Below are 19,147 nucleotides of genomic sequence, written 5' to 3'. Positions count from 1 at the left end.
TAATCTCATTTTGCGCATTTGTGACTCTAACGTGTGACATTTCTATTCCATTTCTAACCCTTCAACCCTCTGTAAGTTATCCAGAGATCATGTTTGTGTATTCAGATGCCCCCTGGAGGGCAGATCTCATGACTCTAAAGGGTTTAAAATCAACCCAGACAAAAAATACTGGAAAACTTCAACTACAATCAAGGTAAAAGCTTGAATCTGAATGACAAATGTTTGTAAAACTTGGTGTTGAATCATGCTCTGTATGAATTTGAACTATCTAGGCTTTTGTTTTCGCTATGTTAACAAGTATCCGTATTCTGTGTCTGGGACAAACAGGAAAGTCATTATTTGCCATTAGGGCAATGAAATGGTTCTTGCCTCCACTGGGGTTTTTGACCACTCCTCTGAGTGTCTCCAAGGCTTTTGAAGTTGGAAGGCTTTGTTTTTCTACATGAAAGTTAATATTTTCCTGCACTATACAAGTCTGAACTCTTGTTGAAAGTCTTCTTTATTCACAATCTTTTTCCACTTCAGCTGCACGTTTCTGATCATAGTCTTCTTAGTAGGTCAGGCTGTTAATGTAGTCTCTAATCTCATGTTGACATTTACTTTTCAAAGCTATTTAGCCAGTTGGCTGAAACATTAAAATCAAGACCTTTGCATTTTATTCTTCCAAATCATGCTTGACCACATGAATGATGTTCTTGAGGCTGAATGCTTCTTTCTTTCACCAAACCAACTAACTTATATTTCTGTGTCATCTGATCACAGAATTTATCACCATAAGTTTCTCCTTCTTTAAACAGGTGAGCTTTAGTGTAGCGTGTTGATTTAAATCCCTTTTTATTGTCCACGGAGACCAAATGTATACACAGTTATAAATGATCCAATGAAAAGAGGACTAATGTTAAGATTCTGGGAGACAACATCAAGCGGGTGGCAGAAAAAAAAAGTTGGACTTGAGCACTGGTGAAGAACTTGTCAAGAAATTGACCTCAAGATTTTGAAGGACCCAGTCCAAGGTCCAGATCTGAATCCTATCCATGGTCTGCGAAGGGAACAACAGAGATGAAGCCTCTGAGACTGACATCACAACAGGAGAGGAAAGGTCCAAAGTCTCAGAGGAAACAAGCACAAAGCATGTTAGCTTGTCATGTTAGCTTGTCATAAGAAACGTTTAATTGCTATGATGGAAAATAAAGGCCACTGGTTAATAGGAAAGGATATGATCACTTTTGACAATCCATTTTTCAAAACAATGCAAGAGCGCAAACCCAACGTCGTACAGTTTGTCACCGGTTTACATCATTCAAAGATGAAAAAGTAAGTGTACTATGAGTCATGGTTATGAATAATTAAGGCCTAAACTGTACGTACTCATACTGAAAAAATGACAATCATAAATGAAAGCAAATCAATAAAATTATTTTATTTATTTTAGTTTTTTACCTCAGATGTAGCTTCCTTTAAAATAAACATTTTCAAAATTCTGATAACATCATTCATATTGAGGAATCCTGTATGTACAGTACATACATGTATATATATACATCTGAACACCTGCAGCAGGATATTAATAAGGTGTATCAATTACAAAGTATCTTCATAATATTCCCTGTTACATTATTTCCTACATTTTGCATAATGTAAAGGGAAAGAAGAAGAAATCCTTTGCCTCGCTTGGGTTGATTCAGTCAATTCAAGCGGCCGCCGAAAGTTGTTTGGCTTCAGATTTATCAGTTCTCATAGAACACTTTAAACAGCTGTTTACTGACATAAACTTTTATGTTTGCTATTTATGATAATGTGTCTCTGAACAAAATCTTATAATAACCTTGACATTAAATGCAAGACTGACTGAGATGATCGAATAACCTACTGAACTCGTTTAAATGCTTAAATTAATTCAGGAATAAATAGTCTTCATCCTATCATCTGGTTTGCACTTTCAATTTGAAGTGAACAATTAATTCCTTTCAAGATAGACACGTGTAATATTGTTTCTTAGCTCTTGTGTGAGATGAATAGTTGCGCTGCTCTCTTACAGGATATTCACAAATGTGGGAGTCTGCCTTGTCCCAGAAGTACAGGGAAACCGGTCTCTAGAAAGCCAAGACAGTTTCATTGTTCATGTGGGTAACTGACTGGTGTTTCTGTACAGTGAAAGACTATACTGTAATGCACGTGTGGATTCATTTCATAAATAAAAAGGCCTAACTGCTGCTTTAAACCACTGAAATATCTTAAAGTGAGGTGGCTTATTTACTCCTGCAGCAAACAGCAAACAATCATTTCAACTGTCAAAAACTGTGCAACAGTCTGAGGCAGCACCCCATCTCTGGCTCCTCCACACAACCCCCCCTGAGAAACATGGCATGGAGCCCCAGAGAGGACTCAACCAGCTGCTGATTGACTTCAGGGCTTGGCGAGACTGACAAAAATCAACCCAGCCATGGCCAACACCATTGTCAAAGTCAGCTCCATCATTTTGTGCTCCCTCCACTTGCTGTGCTTCTTCTTCTGCATCTCCTCCATGTGCTGCTTCTTGGCTCTCAGGTCCTTCTGTCTTTGCAGCTGTTCTCCATAATGAGCCTGATAAAAGGCGTCAAAATCAAACATGGTCTTTCCCCCAGCCTGCGAGAACCGTCTGGATCTCTGCTGCTGTTGGGAGCCTGTGGATTTACTCTTGGTGTCTTTGGGGGACGGTCTTCCTGCACTTTGGACATCAGACTGGTTCAAGAATCCCCTGTCGTACCTCCTCCTCAGGCTCACGTTGCCCAGCACGGTGTAAGCCTCACTGATCTCAGAGAAGCGCTGGGTGGCCTCCTTGCTCCCCGGGTTCTTGTCAGGATGGTAGATGAAGGACTGTTTGTAGTATGCCGTCTTGATCTGGGATTGTGTGGCAGTGGGAGACACTTTGAGGATGTCGTAATAGGCCGTCCTGCTTCTGTGCAGCAGGGGAGCCTCCTCTGACCTCCAGCTGTAGCTTCTAGTTGTTGTTGTTGACGCTTTCAAAGGATCAGGATGAAGTTTTAGACGTCTCAGCCTTGATCCACAACCCTGCCTCTCTGATCCCTGCTCTGCCAGAACAAATACAACAGTGCAGAAAGTTCTGAGCTGCTGAGGGGACCTGAAGAAGTCAGGGTGGATGGAAACATCTCCTCTGGTCCAGGGTGACATCCTGCAAGACAGCTTGTCCTGGAGGAGCCCTGCAGAGAGGCACAGGGCAGTTTTATAGGCTTGTAGGCTCTCACTGGTTTCAGAAAACCTCATGAACCGGGATAACGCCAGGCCAGGAGAAGTGGCACAAAGCAAAGTCTCATCTTCCAGTTGCTTTTCAGTTTTCCTCACTCTGGAAACTTTATCTGATCCTCGTCTGGTTGCTGTGCTTTTTGACAGAGGCTGGACTCCGCGTTGACCCTGGACTGATTCTTCTTCATCTTCACTCTGACTGGGGGCCCGGTTTATTAAGAGGCAGCCAGGACTTCCTCCGCTGCACGCCGGACGACTCTGGTTGTGTCGGAGAGCGGTCAGACGGTAGGCTCCATTCCCAAGCCTCTGACTGACCTCTGCCATTTTACCGACAGCAAGCCGGTGAACGCGCCGGGAGAACAGCTACTGTTTCCGGTGCGCGATAGAACATTAGCCAATGAGATTCAATGTTTACAGGAAGCGCGCACTATGATTGACCAATCATTTTACAGAAAAGGGGAAACGAAAGGGATACAGGAAAGCTGCCTTCAATAAAACTGGGAATTAAGTTATTTTGTTCGACTGTAAAAATCAAAGGCAAAAAACATGAAAGTCAGTTCTGGGTAACTCGGACAGATGTTTCATACCTCGATTGAAGCATTTTATGTAATGCTTAATAGACAGCTTATAAGTTCGAAACTTAACTATAACAAAGTTAATGTAGTAAAACATCAGGATAGGTTTTGTACTCTTAGCTCTTTTGAGAAAAATATTAGGCCCACTTTTAATTTCCTGTTTGCTGATGGGTTATTAATGGTGACAGGAAAGATAAATCAAATAAGCTCTTAAGGCAGATTTAACTTTTTTTTTCACATTGGTCACTGAACAAGCGGAGGTTAAAAAATATCCAAATTTAATTTAGATGTTCAAACTTCCCAGGTACACGATCTTATGATTAACTTATTATCGTCAATTTTGAAAATAAAGATATTTCTAAGATTTTCAATATTAGAATACAAATAAAAAAGAACAATTGCCATTCTTTTTATTTCTGTAGTGTTTAAAAATGTAGGATAATTTACAGAATCCAGGCTATTAAAACATTTCAGGGACTATCTATTTATGAAATAATTATATCCTGATTTTTGTTTTACCTGTGTACTTTAGTCATAGCTCACTTTCTTTCGTCAGGCTAAATTGGTCATTTAGATGATCAGTTGTCAGTGTTGTCATGATATGTTTCAATTTAAATGCATATTTAGAGATAATTCAAAGTTATTCCAAAATTTTTATTCTAAGTTATATTAGTGTAATATTTTGAATGTGGATATTAAACGTGCTTTATTTGATCATCACCTTAATTCATATTTACTTTCAGGTTGTTTGTTAAATGACAAAATAATATATATTTTTTAAAAGCTGAACTTTATATTGATATAGATCCTGTTTACAGATGTTTACGTTCGGTACAATGATAGTTGCCATAAGAGGTTGAAATAACGCCAAATACAATGTGCTTCTTTTAAAATGTTGAAGGCCTTTGTGGATTTCTGGTTCTCCACAGAGTTGTTTAAAAAGTGTTTACGTCCGGAAGATGAGAAATAAAAGTGTGGTCTCCTGAACGAACTGTGGATGGTGCTAAGCGCCTCTTCACAGGAGAGCACAATGATTAAACTCGACGAAGAAGAGACTCGTCACGTGACCCCAGTGTATTTCACACGTGAATCGTCTGCTCCCACAACGTTTAGCTTGTTTTATTATTAACAGGAGTCGCAGTCACATATACGGAAGGACCATGGCTTCCAGCTGTCGACGACCTGAACACACCGCTCCTCCAGATGTGGTCAGTTGGACAGTTTATCGTAGCAGCTGTTGTCTTAACTACGGGATTTTATTTAAGTTCAGCAGGAACCTTTTGGATGTGTAAAGGGCTCTTTTACGGCCTTCAGTTGAAACATGTCATCCTCCAAGGAGTGATGCCAGTGGCTGATTAGTCAGTAATACTATTTTCACCAAAGGGATTATTAGCTTGGTTCTGTTTGATTAAACATGAAGCCCAAACAGGAGCTGCAGAGGAGTCTGCCAGCAGGTGTTAAACTGTGACTGATCTGTTTGTCTGATGTGGTCTCATCTCCGCAGTTCTACAATGAAGAGGAGGCAAAGAAATACTCTCAGAAGTGAGTCTTTACGTATAATGTTTACTATGTTACTATGTTTAATATGTCTGTTTAACTATGTCCCCGCTGGTGCTTTTCTCTCGTGTTTTAATGAATTATTCCCAACTGAATTAACATAATTTTGCTGCTGCTTATAGTTTTTAGTTAATAGACAATAACTAAACAATAGGCCATTTTTCTGGATGGATGGATTATGATCAGGATTTCATTAGTCCGTATGGAGACGATTTAAAACTCATGTTAATGAATCACAGCAATGACAGTCTCCTCTGTAAACCGTAATCTAAGGGACTGCATGATTATAAGACACAGTTTTGTTCCCTACAGAAAGATTTAAAGTCGCATTAAACTCTTTTAGATGGAAAACAATTCAAAGGTCAATCAACCAGTCAGTCTTTATTTATTAGCACCTTTAAAACACACTGAATGTAGCACAAAGTGCTTTATAGACTGCACATGCAAGGATGCGGTTGAACAAATGAGCTGAAGAAATGCTATGATTTTTATATCTCATAAATCTCATAACCTTATATAAGGAGACAAAAAAAGAGTTGCATAGTTGTTAACATTTTAAATCCCTAAGTATAAGCTAACAGGTAAGTCGAAAACAAAATAAGATACAGGGATATGCCCGCTAGTGAAACAATTGAATGAAAAGTGATGAATAAAATAACAATAATTGTATGATAATAAATACATTTCAGCTAAAAATGTCACATTATCCATCCAATTTACAATTTGAGTGCACAGTTTCTGCAGCATCGGTGCATTAACTGACCTTTTTTGTGCAAATTTTTGGCTTTGATTGACTGGCCTGTCTGTTGAGTTAACTGGACTGCTGTAAAGTGGTCCAAAGTTCGATTTTTCTTGTGTAAAAATGTCTTAACACGACTTAAAATCTCTGTTCTTTGATTCGCAGTTCACGAATGATCGCGATTCAGACCCAGATGTCGGAGAGAGCAGTAGAGCTTTTAAACCTACCAGAGGGGCAGCCCTGCTTCCTGTTAGATGTCGGGTGAGTGACACTCGCTGTGTTGACATGCAGAATTAATGGAGAATAATACAGTAATGCAGTTGTGTCATAGTAAACTTTAAAATTAATATGGGCATAGTCTAAGCGCTACCTAATTTGCAGCTACACTGTATATTAGGATTGATGATGAAGAAACTGTGGACCATTAGTCATTGAAACATTTTTCCTCTGGATTTACTACCCGGAAGTAACTTCTTGAAATATGATGCTTCAGTGGAATCAATGAACAAATGCAGGACCTCCTGAGAAATTTAGTGCAGTATGAATGTAAAAGCTGTTATTATCTGGCAGTGTTTGGTAATCACCTAAACCAAATGTTATCAGGGTGACATAAGGCATTCATTTTAACAGTATTGTAAAGAAATTTAGCATCACCAATTGTAAGAATGTCACTGAGAGGCACTCTGGTGACTGACTGTTCTGGATCTCAGGTGTGGATCTGGTCTCAGTGGGGACTACCTGTCAGAGGAGGGACACTACTGGGTCGGAGTCGACATCAGCACTGCGATGCTTGGTTTGTTTCACACGTTTGTATTCACACATAGTTGGAGCCGATTGACATATCAATAGGGTATTGTTCTTGTGATTTGTTTGCAATTGAAATATCCATCATGCTGTAGACCAAATAACAGACTAGTTAAACATCGTCTTTTCCTGGTCATAAAAAGAAAGTATCACTGAAATGAAGTTGAGAAAAAAGTAAAACGACCTAAATATTGTGCAACAGCCCAAGATATGCCTCTTACAAACAAGAGGAAGTCATTATAACCAGTCTTAATATTGCCAAATGATTCATGCATAAAAATGCACTTTGGTAGGAGCTTTGCCACTAAGAGCTTTGAATGTAATGATGTAATTCATCGCTACTGTGCTTGTTTATTTGTTTGGTTGTTTCCAGGCTTCATACGTACAGTCTTATGATAAGTCACAGGACTTGTAGATCACCATAAAAATGGTATAAAAAAAAACTTACTGTGATATTTTTCGATTTAAGCTCAGAGGTTAAATGAGATGTTTCGGATATATTTTAGGGTTTTCATTTTGTGTTTTTAATGTCGCAGTTAGATGTTGATAAATTGCAGGGACACTGATGGAATTGTGACATTTTCCTGTGACAGATGTTGCGCTGGACAGAGAAGTAGAAGGAGACCTTCTACTGGGGGACATGGGCCAGGGGATACCTTTCCGACCTGGCACCTTTGACGGCTGCATCAGGTGAAGAACAAAACCGTTAAAAGCTGTTTATTTTAAGCATTAAAGGATTTTTGCTGCAGTTTTGTCTTATTATTATTATTTATTTAATTCAGCTAATGCTTCCCCCCTTCAGTATCTCTGCACTGCAGTGGCTCTGTAATGCAGACAAAAGGTCCCACAGCCCACCAAAGAGACTCTATAGTTTCTTTAGTACGCTCTACTCATCTCTGGTAAGATCTTATGGCTTCTATTTCTTCCACAAAGATTCAAACTCCTGGAAGCCTTACTTTATGATTTAACCCTGCAATTTATCACTTCTCACTCTTTTCAGTCAAGAGGCTCTCGTGCAGTTTTTCAGCTTTATCCCGAGAACTCGGACCAGGTGAAAAACACGGCACCCTCCTTGTTATTTTTTTTTTTTATGACTGCTCTGTGTGAATAGATGTCCTGTCAGAATTCATCTCCAGATTCTTTTAATCGTAATCTTGCACTTTTTTTTTTCTTTTCTCCCCCCTAAAGCTTGAGCTGATCACAACACAGGCCATGAGAGCAGGTTTCAGTGGAGGCATGGTGGTGGATTACCCCAACAGCAGCAAGGCTAAAAAGTCAGTACCTATCGGATGGGGGGGGGGGGTATTTTTGACACATTCAGCGATCATTGTCTGCTATTGACTCTTTCTTAATGGTGCGTAAAATCAGTAGCAGTGTAGTTGGAATTAAAGGCCAACTAGGGCAGGATGACAGTCTTATTATGTCACATTAGCTTCATGATAAATGATCAGATATTCACATAATTTTCCTGATATTTACACAATTCACAGATTCTTCCTGTGTCTGTTCGCTGGTGTAGCAGGAGTTCTTCCCAAGGTAAGAAGCATGGCAATTAGTTTTGATCGCTGGTGATTACTGGAACAGGACGATTACTGCCCTTTGTTTGAGCCTCATCCCGATCCCTGTGTTGTTTTGTTGATCCTTTCAGGGACTGGGGTCAGAAACGTCAGACAGAGCAGTTCCAAACCAGGTTCAGTACTCAGGACAAAGGTAAAGAAATCTACTCTCGGCAGCAAAAACTGCTTCCTCTCACATTTCACACAGTTTGATACTGTTTGCCTGGGTTGACATGAATTTGTTTGTTGGTTAAATTTACTCAGATTCCACAATCTGCAGTCGTCTCTTTCATGTCATTGTTTAGAAATGAGCTGATTGCAGCTTCTAAAATGTGAGGATGTGTTTCTGTAAAGTAACACACATTTTTTTTACATTAAAATAAACTTGTTTGTCTCTTTTTTTTTCTTTTTTTTTTTATCAACAAAAATCAGTTGATTAATCTTTTCAGAACGTAGGTCTTCGTTGCCGTTGTCATGTTCTTGTGTTAAGACACTCCCCTTTTGTTTTAGATCTGTTTGAAAACGGCTGCATAACGTTAACAATTATTCCCGGCTGTGAGGATAAAAACTGGGTCTTGGCCTCGATAAGTGCAGGTTGAGTCATACTTGTCTTGATGAAGGCGAAAGACCAAGAGAAACTCAAAAAGGGCCATTGTACTGCCTGATTTAAAACTCTGTCGGGCGGGTTTTCCTCCCTTTCACATTCTGATGTTCAGTTCTTTGTGAAATGTGCTTCAGCTGTGGTTGTGCTTTGTCATTAGATGTATTTGAGATGCGCTAATCAGCTGCACTTTGTTGTTGTGAAGATGCCGTTTTAATACCATGAAAGGAAAATCGGCGAAAAAGGGACGGGATTGGATCCTGGAAAAGAAGGAGAGAAGAAGAAGACAAGGAAGGTATGTATATGATTATTTGAATCACTTAGAGGGCAAATATTTACTGTCTTGAGCTGAAATATCCAGGCTCTGAACATGATTGTAACTGAACTCCCCCCTCTGATTAGCTGATGGCCCTTTTCTCTCTGCTGTGTGTTTGTGGGCCTACAGGGAGGTTCGAGCTGACACAAAATACACCGCACGTCAGCGAAGACCTCGCTTCTAGCTCTGACTCATGCGACATTAGCTCTCGTCTGACCCTCCCCACACAGTCACCCCTGGAGCTGCAGAGTGATTGGACCGTTCAGCTCTGGATTTCAAGTGAATGAGATGCGAGCATGAAATGCTATTCAAGCTAATCGCTGTTATATTTGGTGAAGGGTTTGGCAATTTGTTTTTTTCACAAATTGTAGACCCATGTTTGGAAGTAAATGAGTGTATACTCATACAGACAATCTCCGCTGCCACAGAGAGGACAGAATGCCAACGGTGTCCGACAATAAAAAGGATTTTTTAAGTCAGGAAATGTCAAAGCTTGCTTCTCTGGTCAATTATTTATTGTATTATCTGCAACAATTGTCAACATTTAACCATTTTTTTTCTTTAATTTTTCTTTTGTTTTCAGAAGATAGTAGAATAGTGAGTGATTATGCATCAATGTCTACATTTTAAAGGAGATGGGATATGCTAAAAAAGGATAAGTACACCAAAAGAATAAAGAATATTGCCCACAAGAGGAAAATGAATGCTGCAAAATTATTAATTTGCAGAATTTCCTTTTTCGATAAATTTTTTCCTGGTTTATGTACATTGTGGTGTATGAGTGATGGTCGCCTTCAATCAGCTTATGTGCAGATGGTACAAGAAGAACTCTGCTGACACAGACTTGGTCAAACACAGAGACCTTTTATTGCCAACCAGGTCCGTATCAGAATTACAGATTGATGCATCAAATCCGGAGAGATCTTCAAAGCCCAAAAGTCCACTGCAATCTCTCCCACGCTGTGGGTGCTTCTCCCTTATATAGGGTAAAACCTTCCCATATCGGATAACCCTGTATGTTTGTTAATTAAGAAATATGTTATGCTCCAAATGTTTGTGTGTGACCATTGTTCATCTGCTATCTGGACACACTGAACCTCTCTTAAGTAAAGTCATATAAGTCAAATTCACACCTGAGCGTAACCCTGAAAGGTTGATTAACATTTCAAGACAACATTGAATACATGAGCTGTTGTGTTCTCAGGTATTTGTGTTTTTTTACAGATCTGGATTAGAGTTTATGTTGCTTCAAAAGCAGTCGGTGTCGACAGAGGTCGCTGTTTGCTTTGGAACAATTTGAACCACCTGGGCGTTATCTCTTAACCTGCTCAATCGATAAGCAGACCCAACACGATTTCACCACTCTGGTAGAGAGGCACAATGTGTCAGTCGTTCCTTTGTAAATCTATCATACCTGCTGTCAGAGTTTGATTCACTGAACGAAAAAGGAACTGTGAAACAAGCTGAAAAACCTATCAATTAGAGCGGATTGTAGAGGAAGTTGAGGGTGTGTAATGGGTTAACAGCAGAAGGCCTCGCCTCACCTTTCCGTGCGCGTCACCCGGCTCTGTAAAGTGGTCCCATCATCCCTTCATCCACACCGAAGAAGGGAAATCACTCCTCGCCTCGGTCGCATCATCCTGTCGGTGTCCATCGTCACACATCCACTAAAGAGCCGGAGCGCAGGGAATAAACGGAACCATGAAGGACCGCATGCAAGAACTTAGACATGTAAGTTTACTGCTTGATTCTTGGTTTAAACGCTCTCCATCCACCTGTTCTGCGCTGTTTGAGTCGGTGTGTGATAGCCGGCAACAGTTTTTGCCCGGAGAGCGCGGTCCACAGAGCAGGGTGCGCGGACTGAGCAACAGTTGTGAGTGATGGAGGCTCGGATTGGAGTGTTTTATCACAGGCACCGAGCGCAGTTTGCAACCAAGGTTTAATGTGTGTGAAAATCAGGATAAACCCCAACAGAAGTGAATTATTTTGTGCGTTTAGGCAAATGAAAAGTCTTTTTTCTGCCAAGACTCCACAGGGAGAAAAAAATCACTTTTATTCGTCTGGTTATTATTAAATTAGTTTAAAGGTTGTAGCAGGATGTCTCAGTGACTAAACAGGAAGTTACTGAATAGATAACGTTCGCTTAATGGGATTTGATAAAGATTGATTTACTATTAGATGTTGAATTTAGGCCTGTTTATCTGTAATCTTTCAGAATTTAATAGCCACCCGGAAATAGTTGGATTGAAGATCGTGCCAATGTGGAAATATGTCAACTATGAATTAATTAATGTGTGTGTGTGTGTGTTTATGTGATTCAATCGATCTGGCAAACTGTGGCTGTGTGATTGGAGTGGAAAATTGGTCCCTGCTCGCCAATTTCACCTGTTAAAAATCCGCCCTCAGCACATCACAGGAGGTCCAGAAACCTTTAACCACCCACACTGAGCTCAGCGTTTAGTCTGTTTCTAACATGTGTGCTGAATTTTACTCGGCTTCTTGGAATGAGGGAGGGCGTTCAGTTTGACATGAATTATTCTGGTTTTAAGTGCCCTCGTTATACACGCACTAACCAGGAAAATCAAACCTTAAAGTCTTTGACTTTCACCTCCTTGTAGTTACAATATCCTTGCACACAGAACATACAGTTTTCAAAGAAACTTGTAATTGTTGCCTAAAACCAAAATGACACCAGGAGAAAGCAATGCTGGTAAGTTTATTTCTCCTTGACATTCAAACAAATAAGTTATTGGGTATTATTTGTCACGGCTATTTAGCCTACTGTATCTATTTGTGAGTGTATTTGTGTTTGCCTGACCTTGGTAAAGTGGCCATTGTCAAATCAGGGGAAATAGCAGTTAAGCTGAGGAGAGAGGGGAAACAATTTACAGCTCCTCAGTTTTCAGTGAAGATCCAGCAATGAAATGGCCTCAAGGGAAGTAACCCAGCCTTGCCAATTGTGAATGTGTTCAAGACAGGCGTGTCTTCATCCTGCCACACTGCCTCCTCACAGTGCTGCGGAGATGCAGTTGTTAAATTGAAAGAAACAGTGAAAACACAAAATCTTCCTACACAGCTTCAGTGAGAGAGCTTAGGCAATGTTCAGGCACACGGCATGGGGTCGACAGCAATGATATCCCAGCTGCTGATTCCATTTTCTCTCATCATTTTTCATCTCATCACTCATGTCTGAGATGTCTGCAGCTGGACCAGTTCTAGACAGACCAATTCAGGCAATCCAGACCAAATAAAACTGAAGCAAATTGCAAGTCACAGGCAGTTATTTCCCATCAGCGCAAGGTTAATATTGTTTTCCATTTAGAGCTTCAAGTTGAAGCCATATTTTAAAGTCACGCAGACGTCTCCGTGGGTCTGGACAGCACATTACAACAGAAAAGTGACAGATGCATGTGGTATCATGTAAAAATCTGATCTAGTGTGGACCACACCTGCAAAAAAAATTTTAAACTCTGAATACTGTCATTTATTCCATGCTGAATCATACTGGGATACAAGCTAAAGTTGCCAAGACCCAAATTCACATCTTCAGACATCTTGTTCTGGCTGGCCAATAGTTAGAATCCAAAGATTAAAGAGGCACAGAGAAAAGATAAGTAGAAACTGGTCACACATGCAAAGTCATATTTAGCTGATAAGTGATCTTGTAGTTTCAGCTCTAGAAGGGACCTAAACCTTGGAAGTTCTCTGGAAACTTAAATAAATCACCCTGCTGAGATTCGAAACCTCAGTTGGTTACTCCCAAAACGCAATGTGACACTAGATGTGACATTAAAGGTGTTCATTAAATTTGACATTAAAGCTATGGCACCCAGTTTCTGAAGCGAGCCCGGAAAATTCACATCACACGTTTCACTTCTCATGGCAGGTGGATCAAGTTGAAAGGGATCCATGTGAATACTTTGCTGTGGTTTGAACTTAATAACCCAACCCATGCTTCTTTACATACCCCTCCTGGACTGCCTTTGGTTTCTGCTTTTCCTTTTCTTGTTTCTATTTCCACAGTCTATTTGCAGAGTTCCTCCAAGAATGACATGACATGAGCTCAAATTCCCATCCTAAGGCTTTCACAAGTTCTTTTTTATGCTCTTAATTAATTCATCACCATAGAGCTGGTCTCAGAAAAAGGATCAGTTGCATGCTTCAGCTGGAAAGAGCACAAGACAATGAACCCCCCCCCCAAAAAAAAAAAAAAAAAACGAAAAATTGGTATTTTTAATATTTTGTGTTATTTCAAATTAGAATAAATTGGGACCCAACTACCCAAAGAGAAAAATCTTTTTGGAATTTTTGGAATTCCAAACAACTTCAAGATGCTTTAGTAAATCAGTTGTTCCATGAAACAGTTTTTAAAACGGACTACTAGCCCTAGATTTGAATTGAGAAAACAGACAGTGTAGGTGTTCTTCTCACCCTGTCGTCTGTAAGGGAGATGTTATCACAAAATCTGCTCCTCCTCTGTGGCAAATGTTAATTTCTTAATGATGCATACTGCCTGAAGTCAAGCAACAAAAATTAAGTGACAGTATGCAAATACCATTGGCACATCTTTGAATAAGGTGTCTTCTGTGTCGCTGTTATCATATTTGCATTTTGCCTTTACTGTCTTGGGAGTTTTTTTGGAGCCAGAAATGATCATTTTTGGAAAAGAGGGTGGACCTGGAGAATGGTACTTGACACCTGGTTAGACAAAAAATACCTGTCTTTGAAGCCTAATAATGAATAACATCCATCTTTTGTACAAATATCTCTCAGTTCTGTTGAAAGATGCAAATCATCACCATAAATCCAGACCGATCGGTGGGTTTTCTTAAGGAATGTCACATCCAGCTTTTTATTTCAAGTTTTTAATCAATTAAGAGCATCTGCTTAGTACTGATCCTGAGGCAGGGCTCTTCTCTCCCAAATGTACGATCTGTTCTTTTCAAATGGTGGAAGTGGTAAGAATATTTTTGTTTAGATTTAATAAGAAAAAAAAACTTGATCTCTTGGATTGCAGTGGCACTATGATGGTACTGACAAAGAAATTTAAATCCGTACAATGATACAAACGCACTGCATTACATAAGCATTAATCTTCACTGACAAATACACCATGTGGCACACAAAAAGAAGACTTCAGACTATCACAGATTCTGTTGCTTATGTGTCTTTTTGTCGAGTCACACTGTGAGTTTACTCACCCATGTGCCTGTGTGTCATTTTGGCAGGAAATTGAGTTTTGCTCATATTTGTGTGAGGATTCAGGTTGTGCGTCAACACTGCCCATATGCACATAAAGCTACTTTATGAGCTTAACACCTGCCTACCGCTCTGCTATACCAGTAGCTCATTAGCTTGCTGCCTAAAGCCGCCAGGCTCAATAACAAAAATGGTCATGTGGCGTCTTCCCTTCCCTCACCTTGTCCCATTACTCCCAGTTTGCCCAGCAGTGATTTAGTGACAGATGGTGCAGATATGATGCGTTTGTTAGCCGTCTTCAAGCGCTGAATCCTGAGAGGAATCGAACTGATCAGGTTATTGTAGATTTCGCACACCACAGGGACTGTTGTAAATCAAATGTGATCGTTTATTTTGTGGCAGTGAGTTATTTACTTAAGCTGACAGCATGAATGCTGCACCTGTAACAGTTTATTTTGCTCTCAAATCTCCTCAGTTTTTCCTGACATCTTATCAGTGCTGTCCTTTTCGTTCCTCTCATCACATAATTGACAGGACTTTTGCCATCCCTGTCCCTTTAATAATAACCCTTGCTTATATTCTCCCTGTAATGGTGAGTTTTTCTGTCATTGCTCTTTGCTCTTCTCCTATCAGTGATTTATCAGATGGCTTCCTGCCCTCTCCTACATTTCCCCTCTTGTTTACTCCTCCTGTCCTCTCTGTGCACCCTTGTCTGTCAGGGTTAGTGTTGGTTCAAGCAGCCCTTTGTGTGTATGTGAATGTATGCTGGGTATACTCATTGTCAATGTTTGTTTGGCGTTAGAGTGACACATTAACTATTAGGATGGATGTGGAGCACCGACAGAGTCTGGGACTTTATGTTTTTTGCCCTTCTTTAGTTCACTTTTTTTCTAACTTGATCTTGACTGTTTACACGTCTTCGCTGACTTAAGCGACAGTGAGGTAAAGAAACATTTTGTTGCTGCCAGGGGTTTTATTAAGTCTTCAAGTCTCTGTAAACTCCTGGATCTGTGATGGACACATTGGCTGCTGGTGACCCACAGATGATCTTCCAAATCAGCGGCTGCAATGAAATGCATTGTCATTGCTCTGTATTATCAGACAGGCTCACGGACGCTTATAAACATATTACTCATTAACACATAGATGCTGCATAATTGTATTAATGAGCCATGAAATGAGTGTGACCGAGCTGGCATCTCACCAGGGACTTGTCTGCCTTTGCAAATGAGGTGACAGCTGAAATTAAATCCAATATCTGTTCGCCGCTAATAGTTATTTTTTAAATGTGTCCATCAAACTGTCGCTCCAATCAGTGCAAATTCCACCAGATCAATGTATTGCAATATTTCAGTCATTGGTTTTATGTTGTTATCTGTGATGGATTTTTAGCTTCTCATAAAGAGCCCCAGCATCCAAGGTGTGAGCTAATAGAGATCTTAATAACATAAAGCAGATGGCAGTTATGTCATCAAACCTTACCCCTCTGTTGTGGAAGACAACTAAAATTGAATTTTTAATGTGCTCGCCTCCCCTCTCACAATCATCGAGTAATTGATGCCAGCAGAAGAGTTCTTTAGCAGTGCAGATAAGACCTTTTATTATTTATACTTGTTGGAGATTAGGTTGGAAATTGGAGATTTCATTATAATCGTTAGGCCCGAAGTAGCTCTGACTGTCGTTGTTCGTAGCCCAGGTGATTCTGACAATTAATGGTGTGTTGAACCTTGCCAGCTTAAGGCTGAGCAGGTGCTTTTAACTGGTGAGAACTGTCACATACAATATCTGCCGTCAGTTATATTTTCTTATCTCAAACCACAGTTGGCAGGAAAACATCACGACCAATCACTGTTGTTAATATGATATTCTGTGGTTACAGTTTGGTTCAGTATGAAACACTAAATATGTTTCTAGTTGTTAGAGAAAGACACGATGGGTTTTATAATATTGATACCTGGTACTTCAAAAACAACATTCTGACACATCCAGAATGAGCAATGTTAGCATTCAGGTTGGAGTCATGTCTGTCAGTCGCGCAATGCAAAGGCCAAAGTTTAATGTTCATTCACCTTTTGGCTGTCATTTTGCCTTTGAATTATCTGGCTATTTAGATGCTAAAAGCTCCACTGCTCTCACCAGCCAGTTGCTAACTCTGGCACTATGTCTGCTGGTTGGTTGCCAGTTTTGACAGGCCGGATTTCATGCCAAACTATGCAAAAACTTGTACATGCTGTCAGTCTGTTTGCTGAGAAACATCAAGATTTTTAGTATCTATTTTTTCTAAAAACTTAACATGGCATTTTTTGTGCTGTGGAGAGTCAGAGCAGCAATGTAGCTGGCCGTAAAACCCATATAACGTTTGTTTTAAGTTACTTTACATTTTAATTTTGTACAGCAAAGAAGAACCACAAAGTGGGTTGGAAATTCTCTCAGGGTGGGCAAGTATAAACAATCTCTTGGAGTAATCATTGTTGCATTAAGATTAGTGAAAAAATGAGTCAGCTCTGTGGGCAATTTAATGTTCTGGTGGCCTGTTGTCGGCCCCTTAATATCATCAGTCTGTGGCCTGTGTGACTCTGAAATCCCTCTATTTCCTCCTTACCTCCTAATGAATGAACATCATAATTCCCGCTGATTTCTGGAGCTACTGATGCTGCTGTTTTCACTGGATGACAGTTATCCTTTAAGCAGTTATTTTCACTGCAAAAAGACTTAAAGACTTACAAATATTTAAGACCTGAAACAATCCATTAATTAAAAAAAGACAATAATCCCATTTTAAATGCAAAGGTTTGAACAGCACCACATACTTCACTGTTCTCTGTCATTTTGAAGGTTAATAGTTATAGTAAAGTTAGAGAATACCTTTAATCTAAAACCTCAAACTGGTATTTTTAAAGTGTCTCTCAGCCTCTTTTCCATCACTGCTTCCTGTCTTTTCGTTTCCTTGCACTTTCTTTTATCTCTCCCTCATTCGTACATAACCTGTCATTCCTTCCACTCCCTGTTTTATTTACCCCATATGCACATCATAATTATGTTAGTGAAGCATGGGTGCTGTTATTATCCTTCATGGACAGCCAGTCACAGAGTGAGGCTTTCTCAACTCATTCCAATACAAAGAAGGAGAAGAGGCTGATGGAGGGAGAGGCCGTCTCCTAACCGTGCCTGTGATCTGTCATTAAAGTTCAATGGAAGCTTTATGGCATTTTCTCACCCACTCTTGCAACACTGAATTCTGGCCTACCTCTCCTTGCTGCCTAGATGCACACCTAGAATGGACAAGTTTGTGTGTGCACATCCTCAGCAGCATGTAATTTATACATTCACATCCATACCCATCAGCCAATTATAAGCTAACAAGCCCAAATGTGAATAAGCATCAACGACTTAGCCTAAAAGGTCACTCATCTCATGTGGGTCCCTATTGCTCAAAGAGATTCCTCAGTAAGAGCTGCAGCTGCAGACATTTAGATTCTGTCCTGAAATGGATCGATATTGATTTGTGCAAAGTCATGCAATTATCACATTATAACTCATTATTTAACCTTTTGTTGCGTGGCAGTTTGCAAATTTGTATTTATTCATTTTAAAATGGCATCACTTTGATGATTACATTGTTAAAGGTCAGAGAGATGTGATGAGGAAGGCAGAGGTTTGAGGGGGATGAGAGGCTGCAAGAGGAAACGTGGTGGAACAGGGAAACGCACAATATGAAATTTGAGGTCTTGCCGAAGGATAGTGAGATGTAAAGAAAGGTGAACACAAGTGAAGGCATGTGGTGGGAGAGTGAAACAAAGGTAGTGGAGTCCGTGTGTGGGCCTACTGCTGTAATGATTCTGTTGTGAAGCTGAAGTCTGGAGGAAGGAGGCGAGAGCATGACAGACGGGGGAGAATGAGAAAGAAAAAGGAAGATAATTAAAGGGGGAGGACACTGAGGAGGATTGTTAGGAAAAGGAAATAGTTGCACATGCACACACTCTGACTCTGTGCTGCTGTGGTAGCATCTTTTCACCCCTCCCCACACCCACGTTGTTCTTCTTTGTGTATCTGCTGAACTTCAAAAATCTACGGCCAGCCTTGATGAAACAATCTTGTTTTCTCTGTTGATAAACTAGATTTACATTAAGTTTTGTTTTACAAAATTACACATAAAGGCTAGACACAATTATAGCTGCTAGAATACATACAAGGACATTTATCTTCAGTCCAGCTGAAGCCCTGATGTGGTTGAACATTTTACATAGCTGACTTATCAGGTGATTAGCCGCCTTTTCAAAAAGGGTTAAGCATGACCAAGCCCATCTTTCCCCAGTTTTCTGCCATGCCCTCATCCTATTTGCTTTAGAAGGAAAATTGGTAAAGACAAATGTACATTTTCTTTTTTTTTAACCTGTAACCAGGTCCTTCACTTAAAGGAATAAATGATGAGGCTGATAGATGACAGGTAACAGGATTGGTTGCCACAATAAACAACAACCAAAAAAAGACTCTCTTTCTGTTTTCGCAATTGGATTCTGCTACAAAAGTGTTCTTACCTTTATCCTTTTCAGTTTT

General features: G+C 40.0%; 5 protein-coding genes across 8 annotated transcripts in view; 3 read left to right on the top strand and 2 right to left on the bottom strand.

Moving 5' to 3' along the window:
* The window catches only part of snrpa (small nuclear ribonucleoprotein polypeptide A), a 286,754-nt gene that overhangs the window by 183,877 nt on the left and 83,730 nt on the right, over nt 1-19,147 (bottom strand). The gene's annotated exons all lie outside the window — the stretch shown is intronic.
* The window catches only part of cux1b (cut-like homeobox 1b), a 132,087-nt gene that overhangs the window by 98,110 nt on the left and 14,830 nt on the right, over nt 1-19,147 (top strand). The gene's annotated exons all lie outside the window — the stretch shown is intronic.
* On the bottom strand, nt 1,426-3,590 carry dnajc30b (DnaJ (Hsp40) homolog, subfamily C, member 30b). The gene has a single exon (XM_072391721.1). It carries the CDS (start codon nt 3,565-3,567, stop codon nt 2,407-2,409), a length of 1,161 nt encoding a protein of 386 aa, XP_072247822.1. The 5' UTR covers nt 3,568-3,590; the 3' UTR covers nt 1,426-2,406.
* On the top strand, nt 4,876-9,882 carry bud23 (BUD23 rRNA methyltransferase and ribosome maturation factor). The gene is made up of 12 exons (XM_072392375.1): nt 4,876-5,026; nt 5,323-5,360; nt 6,280-6,375; nt 6,825-6,907; nt 7,512-7,608; nt 7,721-7,817; nt 7,919-7,969; nt 8,107-8,192; nt 8,409-8,454; nt 8,567-8,628; nt 9,281-9,370; nt 9,521-9,882. The coding sequence occupies exons 1-12, from the start codon at nt 4,979-4,981 to the stop codon at nt 9,573-9,575; spliced, it is 849 nt and encodes a 282-aa protein (XP_072248476.1). The 5' UTR covers nt 4,876-4,978; the 3' UTR covers nt 9,576-9,882.
* stx1a (syntaxin 1A (brain)) overlaps nt 10,757-19,147 on the top strand; it is a 64,314-nt gene continuing 55,923 nt past the window's right edge. For all 4 annotated transcript variants that reach the window (XR_011917130.1, XM_072392372.1, XM_072392371.1 and 1 more), the window contains exon 1: nt 10,757-11,122. Coding sequence is in view for 3 of the 4 variants with exons in the window: in XM_072392372.1 (XP_072248473.1) it covers nt 11,093-11,122 (30 nt within the window). In the remaining variant the exon portion in view is untranslated. The remainder of the gene's footprint in view (nt 11,123-19,147) is intronic.

Source organism: Leuresthes tenuis, unplaced genomic scaffold (genome assembly GCF_036924035.1).
Source record: "Leuresthes tenuis unplaced genomic scaffold, fLeuTen1.0.hap1 SCAF_9, whole genome shotgun sequence".
Classification (NCBI taxonomy): domain Eukaryota; kingdom Metazoa; phylum Chordata; class Actinopteri; order Atheriniformes; family Atherinopsidae; genus Leuresthes; species Leuresthes tenuis.
This window is presented reverse-complemented; position numbering and strand designations above follow the sequence as displayed.